Here is a 9435-nt window from a genome sequence, read left to right on the forward strand (position 1 = left end):
GCCATCTCTCCTGACCCCCCTCCCCCCACCGCATGCCGTGGGTTGTCAGGATTATTACTTCCAGAGGGGAGTCGTTGCTATCGTAACGCATCAGGAATTAATTGGTCGATCTCACCTCTGGAGACCGACTGCGTTTCTCTTCCAGAGTGAAAGCCCCGGGCTGCCTGTACGGGTAGCCCGTGACTAAGAGGCATGTGAACAGCAATACGCGATCAGAACGCAGGCAGGAAAGGGCCTCTTCTTTCTGTTATGACTACGATGCCAATGGAAATGCCCGTCGGGTCAAACAGGCCTGGTGAACCGTTCGTTTCCAAAGCAGCATTTGCTTGAGCGTCAAAAATCCAAAACCGTTTTTTTTTTAAACTTCTCCGAGTCTCATCAGCATGATCGTTTCTTTGTACAGGTGTGGTGGGACGTCACTACACAGGCAAAGGCGCAGACCCTGCAATTGCCTGTTCACGCCAGCGCCCGCATCTAGGGCCTCCGCTGCAAAGCGAGCCCCTAGATGCGTCCGGTCCACTCTTCCGCGCCGGTTAAACGCGTTGCAGGAGGCCCGTCCATCCAGCAGTGCACACGGGGGGGGGGGGGGGGGGGGGGGGGGAACGGGGGGGGGGGGGGGCGTTGCACTAGTTAGTCACACACGTGACGGCGGGTTCAAGTGTGGGTACGCCCGCCCCTCTCTTCCAGCACGTGGGGTCAACGTGGGGCTAAATGTCACCCCGAGGTTCACTCTCCGTGGATTGGGACCCCTCTTCCGACAGCGGTGGCGCGAGCCGGTGATTGCCGGGGGCTGCACCTGTGTACCGTCCACCTCACCCTCCGCGCGCGCATTGTCCACGCGTGAACTCCGCGGAGACCGGTGGCGATCAACGAAGACGACGGTGTTGTTGATTCTGTACGAGAAAACTCATTAAAACAATGGTGCTGTTTACCAACACCGCCGAGTCTTGTGATTGGGACAAATCGCGCGTGCGCCCGGGACCCAATTCTCGCGGCATCGCTCTGCCAAGAGTCCCAAGTGGCTTGCACGGTCACATGAGCACCGAGGCAGCGGCGCTTACCTCCTATTGAGAGCCCTCCGTGCACGTGCGCGTGTGTGTGTGCAGGAGCGTGTGTGCGCACCGTGTGTTTACAATTGAAAGGGCCGGAGTAATCCGCAGAGGTAAAACACACAGGGGGCGCGCGCTGCCTCCCTTTATTTCTCGACGAGCAGCGGCGACCGAGACAGCATTGAGAGCATCGCGACGAGGTGGCTGGCCGCCGACCGAGGAGCGGCGGCCCGTTCGGGAGACCGTGTGGTCGGGGGGGGGGCTCCGTGGGGGGCTCCGTGGGGGGCCGGCGAGGGCGATCGGCAGCAGCGGTCAACCGGTCGACCGACGTCGCAATCGGTGTCTTTCGTCACGGTCGGTTACGCGGCTGACACCCCCCACCGCCAACACCCTGCCTCCCGAAATTCTGGAAACCTCCCCGCCATCCCCCCGGCCCCCCCCCCCCGCGCCCCCCACAACCGCACGGCGCGACGAGCTCGTCGACGACGACGTCGCCAAGTGCCGCCCGTCGCCCCTCCGTCCAGCGGCGGACGCGATACGACCGAGTGGAGCGATGATCGCACCGCGGGTCGGCTCACTCGAGCAATCGCACGTTGCCGCGGGCTGTCGGGCCGAGCCACGTGAAGGGCCCCCGGCCGGTGGAAACGCGACGCCGAGACGAGCGGGAGGACCGTGGCGGACAAAGGGGAAATAAAGTAGTAAAAACAAAAAAAAAGAAAACGCGACCCTCCAGAGGCAAAACGGATCCGGGCTTTTCTTCCGCCTGGCAGAGTTACTCCAGCGGCGCCAGCTCCTGTTCCAACGCCGACTTCCGGGCCAGCTTTTCCTGCTGTTCCTTGCTGGGCTGGAGCAACTCCCCGGACCGGATCTTCTGCTCCAGTTCCTCGATCTGTCTCAATTTCTTCTTCAGATTTTTGATTCGTTTCACCAAATCCGAGGCGCCCGCCGCGTGGGGCTCCTCGGCGGAGGCGGGCGCCGCCGCTTTCCGCTCCTCGCCGGGGTCTCCGCCATCCTGCCGAAGACGGGAGGGCACGCACACGAGGTCCTTTTAAGCGCGGGCGTGGGAGCGGCAGGAAGGAAAAAAAACCAAACCCCTCCCTGGGTCTCCAGACTCCCGTTGGGGAGGAGGCCCCTGCTAGGTTTAAGGAGAAAAGCGACGACCGCGATGCGTTTCATTCGGGGAAAATTCGGACCGTGGCGCCGGCAACACGATGGCCGGCTCCTCTTCGGAAGACGTCACGGGGACCTTTAACATCCACCGCGGAGTGAAGCAGGCGGCGACGAGTGCCTTGTGCTCAATTCCACGCCGCGGTGTTAACCAGTGGCGGCCCGCGGGAAACAACCTCTCAGACTTCTACTGCCCGACCTCGCGCCGAGAGTGATGTTCGTCACGCGACAGTCAAACCGGCGGGACGTTTTCAACATCACAGCGAGGAATTCAGCCCAATGTGTGCGCGCGTGGCACAACCAAAATCAAACGTGACGACGCTCCTCTTATTGCGCAGGTCACCGGTGACCGTGCCGAGACCGTAAATCCGCTACACTTGAGAGCTCGTGTTAGGCATAACTAAGCAAATGTGAGTCCATGGGGGGAACTCTGTGCGAGTCCATGGGTGTCTCTGAGAATCATCAGCGACGGGGGGGGGGGGGGGGTGTGAGACCATCAACTCGCTACACTTGAGAACCCGGGGGGCCGACACCCGCACTCGAACCCAGGTTCTCAGCGGCGCCGGCTCAGCACCGCCCTGACCGCCGAGCCACCGGGCCACCTCGGCTCTCTCTCTCTCTCCCTCTGTGCTTTAACGGTGGAGCCGGCGAGCGGGACCGACCTGGAGTTAGTGGTTGCGGCGGTGGTGGTGGAGCTCACCCGCTCGGCGATGCTGCTCCTGCGCAGAGCCTCGCTCAAGGCCGCGGTGTCAGCGTCCCCACCGTCGTCGTCGTCGTCGTCGTCCTCATCGTGCCCACCGCCGCCCTCGCGAGGCTCCTGCTGCTGCTGCTGCTGCTTGCGCTTCTCCTTGCGCCGAAGGTTCTTCTTGGCTGTTTTGGAAAGCGCGGCGCCGCCGGACTGGTCGCCCTCCTGCTGCGGCTTCTGCTTCAGTTCACCGGCGGAAGCCACAGAGAGGCCCGGGGGCAGGCTCGGCTTGCTCTTGTAGAACTTCACGTACTTGTTCTCGTAGCTGCGCGGTGCCAATAATAAAACAGGCAGGCAGTCGTACGGTCAGTCAGTCAGGTCACTCCTTCAGCAACGCCAAGGATGCAAGCACGTGCTGGGATAACGCGGGGCAGGGATAACGCGGGGCTGGGATAACGCGGGGCAGGGATAACGCGGGGCAGGGATAACGCGGGGAGCAGCCGTCAGCAGAGCCTCGCGGCTCTCCCATCGGAGGACGAGCCGCTGAGCCTGCGGGGGACGCGACTGGAGGAGGAGGAGGAGGAGACAAAGCGGGAAGAGAGAGGCCGGGCGAGGGAGAGAGCGGGAGTACGCGGGGAGAGAGAGGTGCATGGAGATGGCCGCGTGGAGCGAAGCCGGAGCGAGAAACAATGAGGGCTCATACTTGTTGATTTCATTACACAGACTGTACTCCTGCCTCCCGTATCTGACCCTACGCGCTATGTGCAGGTGGATTGTCTTGATTATTTATTCACGATAAAAGTGTTTTTTTTCGTGTGCGTGTGTGTGTGCGTTGGATTGTGTACGTGTGTAAATGTATTGTTAAACCCGCCACCACCCAACACTGCCAACCAGGAAGGGCTTGTCACGTAAACAAAACGTGCCAATTAGTTACTACTTCAGCCCGCCGGTGTGTTGGAGAGTAAATCCACAAAATTGACCACCTTTATTACGACTAATATAATAACAATAATTCATGGTCGCGAAAGCCTACGTTTCAACTGATTATTTATTGTTACTTATTTTCCTCACAATGATGCTCATGATCATTATTCTGCGTTGTTTTTGTATAGTTATGCTTCAAACTTGGACCCGTATCTAACAAAGGGCCCTGATCATGAACATCTGGCAGCGCATCAGCGTTGGTCCAGCGAGCCTCACTTCTGTTGAGGCACTGAATGTCAAAACGGCCCAAAGTTTCCTTGTCCTGAACCCATGGTGCTGAAATTAACTCCCAGAAGGCCGAGCGGCTGATGGGATGCGTAGGAATTTAGTTTTTTTCATTTGCTGGGACGGATATGGGAAGGAGGCGAACGATCAAATATATCATCTGACCAATAATAGAAACACAGAATCCATTCGAAACTCTTACAGTGCAACCCAATCATTAGTGACAGCTAGTGACGTTTGGGACGTTAGCAATTGCTAGCGATGGTTAACAATGGCTAGTGATGGCTCGCAATGGTTAGCAATGGCTAGCGATGGTTAGCAATGGCTAGTGATGGCTCGCAATGGTTAACAATGGATAGCAATGGTTAACAATGGCTAGTGATGGTTAACAATGGATAGCGATGATTAACAATGGCTAGCGATGGTTAACAATGGCTAGCGATGGTTAACAATGGCTAGCGATGGCAAGCGATGGTTAACAATGTCTAGCGATGGTTAACATTGGCTCGCGATGGCTAGCGATGGTTAATAATGGCTAGCGATGGCAAGCGATGGTTAACAATAGATAGCAATGGTTAACAATGGCTAGCGATGGTTAACGATGGCTAGCGATGGCTAGCGATGGTTAGCAATGGCTAGCGATGGCTAGCGATGGTTAGCAATGGCTAGCGATGGTTAGCAATGGCTAGCGATGGCTAGCGATGGTTAGCAATGGCTAGCGATGGTTAACAATGGCTAGCGATGGTTAGCAATGGCTAGCGATGGTTCGCAATGGTTAACAATGGATAGCGATGGTTAACAATGGCTAGCGATGGTTAACAATGGCTAGCGATGGTTAACATTGGCTAGTGATGGCTCGCAATGGTTAACAATGGATAGCAATGGTTAACAATGGCTAGTGATGGTTAACAATGGATAGCGATGATTAACAATGGCTAGCGATGGTTAACAATGGATAGCGATGGTTAACAATGGCTAGCGATGGTTAGCGACGTTTAGCGATAGTTACCGATGGTTAGCGATGGCTAGCGATGGCTAGCGATGGTTAACAATGGCTAGCGATGGTTAACAATGTCTAGCGATGGTTAGCGACGTTTAGCGATAGTTACCGATGGTTAGCGATGGCTAGCGATGGTTAAAAATGTCTAGCGATGGTTAGCGATGTATAGCGATGGTTACCGATGGTTAGCGATGGCTAGCGATGGCTAGCGATGGTTAACAATGTCTAGCGATGGTTAGCAATGTCTAGCGATGGTCAGAAATAGTTACCGATGGTTAGCGACGTTTAGCGATAGTTACCGATGGTTAGCGATGGCTAGCGACGGTTAGCGATGTTGGAACTCACACGGGAACTTCCTCGGGGGGCACGTAGCCCTCCTTCACCCTCCGCGGTTTCCTCCACGTCCCATCGGCGCGACGCGACGCGGGGATGAACTTCCCTGCGGAGAGAGGGCACGCAAGCGCTGGCGTTTCGCAAACAGGCGGGCAAGCGGGCGAAATCGCCACCCTCACAAATCCATACCATCGTCGGCCACACGGCCTCCCTGCTGGGAGTGCATCATTTCGGCGGCGTTGGCTCAACACCAGCAGGGCTCGGGACCGGTTTCCACATTCAGTGTCTCGTCAGCAGCGTCAAGGCTCGCTTGAACCAAAGCTGACCAACTTCCAGGACAACTCTCTCTAGAGGAGTTGTACACCCCTAGCTACCACTGCTATTCAGTGGCCTAAAATATGGCTCTAAGGTTTGGTGTTACATGTTATTTATGTAGTTTATTGTTAAAAATTCGGCCACAGTCCCTATGATCACTGTTACATTGCATTTATGGCTTTTATTTTGGTGATTTCGAAAACGGTTCTTTTTGTTTTGGCCATGTTTTTGTTTATTGTAGTACGGAGTTAGACTGATGGCCTAAATCTTAGTTGTCTTGTTGTTATTTGACTTGCATCCCACTGGGATTTTAGCACACAGCGTTGGTGTACGGTGCTATTTCAGGAATATTTTGATTTTTTTCCTGGATTTTCTGTTTGCACAGTCACATAATCATTTTTTGATGTTTTCTTGTTCATGTTTTTTGTTTGTTGAGGTTGCACCCGATTCAAGAGCCGAATGGCCCACAGGGCTATACCAAATAAATAAAACTATGAACTATGAACGTCTGGGCAACGTGGAGGAGGAGACCAAACGCCCCCCCCTCTCCCCCTCTTCGCGCTCACCCCAACCTTAGAGCTCCCTCTGGTGGAGGCCCCTTCAGCCAGCAACGGCGTGCGCGAGCACTTGCAGGGCTGTGCCTCTACCCAGGCCTCAAGAAGGGAACGCTTCACCGTCGGTCTCGAGGGGGGGAGGGGGGGCACGGGGGGAGGGGGGGCACGGAGGGAGGGGGGGCACGGGGGGAGGGGGGGCACGGGGGGAGGGGGGGCACGGGGGGAGGGGGGGCACGGGGGGAGGGGGGTGGCACGGGGGGAGGGGGGGGCACGGGGAGAGGGAGGGCACGGGGAGAGGGGGTGAGAGAAGGGGGGGCACGGGGAGAGGAGAGGGGGCCCGGGGAGAGGAGGGGGGGCACGGGGAGGAGGGGGGGCACGGGGAGAGGAGGGGGGGCACGGGGAGAGGAGGGGGGGCACGGGGAGGAGGGGGGGCACGGGGAGAGGAGGGGGGGCACGGGGCGAGCGCACGAGGCGAGGTGGGGGGCGAGGTGGGGGGCACGGGGCGAGGCACAGGGCGAGGTGGGGGGCGAGGTGGGGGGCACGGGGCGAGGGGTGGGGCACAGGGCGAGGTGGGGGGCGAGGTGGGGGGCACGGGGCGAGGTGGGGGGCGAGGTGGGGGGCACGGGGCGAGGGGGGGGCGAAAGGTGGGCGAGGGGGGGGGGGCGAGGGGGAGGGCACAGGGCGAGGTGGGGGGCGAGAACGCCACCTCACCTCAGGAGCTTAAGCAGGCCCACGGGTTGTACAGTAATTCTATGCTTCCCGCTAACACTGCCAAGCGCGGTGAAGGGTTGGTCAAACGAGCCCCTCGGGGCCGGCACGGCGTGTGGAGCAGTGCTTTCACTCCCTGAACTAAACCCTACACGTCGTGTGAGAGACATCACGAAGGCCCCCTTCACTGGGAGAACACCACTAAGGTCTAATTTTACCCAGAAAAGGGGGTCCAATTTGGTTACTCGGGGTCCCGTAACCCCCTTTTCACGCGGACCCCACCGGCGGCCCAGGGAGCGGCTCCCCCGGCCAAGCCGAGCAGGAAAGTGGCCAGGGCCCGAGCGCGGCCTAGCTCCAAACCGACTCCCGCACAACCGAACCCCGCACCCCCAGACTCCGGGGGTCCCCGACTCAAGCGAGGGACCCTGGGGACTCCAGGATCCCCTTCGCGGGTCCCCCTCGCCCCCCGCACCGGCTCACTCACCAGCATCGCCCTCCCCGTAATTCGCGGCCATGAGCGCCCGGCTCGACCCGGAACGGGAAAAGGAGGCAGCCCCCGGCTCGTCCAGCCAATCCCTGTGCCAGGCAGGGACCCCCTTCTCTCCTGTAGGGGTCCCTGTTCACTCAGACAGGACCCCCTTCTCTCCTGCAGGGGTCCCTGTACACTCAGACAGGACCCCCTTCTCTCCTGCAGGGGTCCCTGTTCATTCAGACAGGACCCCCTTCTCTCCTGCAGGGGTCCCTGTTCACTCAGACAGGACCCCCTTCTCTCCTGCAGGGGTCCCTGTTCACTCAGACAGGACCCCCTTCTCTCCTGCAGGGGTCCCTGTACACTCAGACAGAGACCCCCTTCTCTCCTGCAGGGGTCCCTGTACACTCAGAGACCCCCTTCTCTCCTGCAGGGGTCCCTGTTCAATCAGAGACCCCCTTCTCTCCTGCAGGGGTCCCTGTTCACTCAGAGACCCCCTTCTCTCCTGCAGGGGTCCCTGTGCCAGGCAGGGACCCCCTTCTCTCCTGCAAGGGTCCCTGTACACTCAGCCAGGACCCCCTTCTCTCCTGTAGGGGTCCCTGTTCACTCAGCCAGGACCCCCTTCTCTCCTGCAGGGGTCCCTGTTCACTCAGCCAGGACCCCCTTCTCTCCTGCAGGGGTCCCTGTCCACTCAGACAGAGACCCCCTTCTCTCCTGCAGGGGTCCCTGTTCACTCAGAGACCCCCTTCTCTCCTGCAGGGGTCCCTGTTCATTCAGACAGAGACCCCCTTCTCTCCTGCAGGGGTCCCTGTTCACTCAGAGACCCCCTTCTCTCCTGCAGGGGTCCCTGTTCAATCAGACAGGACCCCCTTCTCTCCTGTAGGGGTCCCTGTTCACTCAGACAGGACCCCCTTCTCTCCTGTAGGGGTCCCTGTTCACTCAGCCAGGACCCCCTTCTCTCCTGCAGGGGTCCCTGTTCACTCAGACAGGACCCCCTTCTCTCCTGTAGGGGTCCCTGTTCACTCAGACAGGACACCCCTTCTCTCCTGTAGGGGTCCCTGTCCACTCAGACAGAGACCCCCTTCTCTCCTGCAGGGGTCCCTGTCCACTCAGACAGAGACCCCCTTCTCTCCTGCAGGGGTCCCTGTCCACTCAGACAGGACCCCCTTCTCTCCTGCAGGGGTCCCTGTTCACTCAGACAGGACCCCCTTCTCTCCTGTAGGGGTCCCTGTACACTCAGACAGGACCCCCTTCTCTCCTGCAGGGGTCCCTGTTCACTCAGACAGGACCCCCTTCTCTCCTGCAGGGGTCCCTGTTCACTCAGAGACCCCCTTCTCTCCTGCAGGGGTCCCTGTTCACTCAGACAGAGACACTCTTCTCTCCTGCAGGGGTACCTGTCCACTCAGCCAGGATCCCCTTCTCTCCTGCAGGGGTCCCTGTTCACTCAGCCAGAGACCCCCTTCTCTCCTGCAGGGGTCCCTCTCCACTCAGACAGAGACCCTCTTCTCTCCTGCAGGGGTACCTGTCCACTCAGACAGAGACCCCCTTCTCTCCTGCAGGGGTCCCTGTTCACTCAGCCAGAGACCCCCTTCTCTCCTGCAGGGGTCCCTCAGTCAAGGTCCCAGCTCCCCCGTGGGTATCATTGCTATGGAGGTGGAGACACCGTGGATGTAGCCGACATTGCTGGGAAGGGATCGATTTGTTTCTGCATTCGTCATTTTATTCATTTAATCAATTTCACACCAGAGCCTCGCGTGATGCGTGTTCGTGTTTTTGTCCTGGTCGCTTTAAACGTCATTGCTGTGTTTGCGTTGATGTTGGGACCCAGGTCAACTTTTGCGTAACGGCCCTTAAGGGCCGTCCATAAATGACGTCACGCACCTGGGGGGCGGGGGGGGGTGCAGACATTTGTGACGATGTGTGACGAGGGAGGGAGGGGGGTTGAG

At 58.8% G+C, this 9435-nt stretch overlaps 1 protein-coding gene across 1 annotated transcript; it reads right to left on the reverse strand.

Annotated features, from left to right (window-relative positions):
* Window positions 1-1163: 1163 nt before the first annotated feature.
* PYM1 (PYM1 exon junction complex associated factor) lies at window positions 1164-7647 on the reverse strand. The gene is made up of 4 exons (XM_032975506.2): window positions 7505-7647; window positions 5456-5549; window positions 2917-3226; window positions 1164-2061 (listed from the first exon to the last, which is right to left on the reverse strand). The coding sequence occupies exons 1-4, from the start codon at window positions 7533-7535 to the stop codon at window positions 1822-1824; spliced, it is 675 nt and encodes a 224-aa protein (XP_032831397.1). The 5' UTR covers window positions 7536-7647; the 3' UTR covers window positions 1164-1821.
* Between the last annotated feature and the right edge of the window lie 1788 nt (window positions 7648-9435).

This window comes from Petromyzon marinus, chromosome 56, assembly GCF_048934315.1.
Source record: "Petromyzon marinus isolate PM22_M1 ecotype Great Lakes invasive population chromosome 56, UKy_Petmar_22M1.pri1.0, whole genome shotgun sequence".
Classification (NCBI taxonomy): domain Eukaryota; kingdom Metazoa; phylum Chordata; class Hyperoartia; order Petromyzontiformes; family Petromyzontidae; genus Petromyzon; species Petromyzon marinus.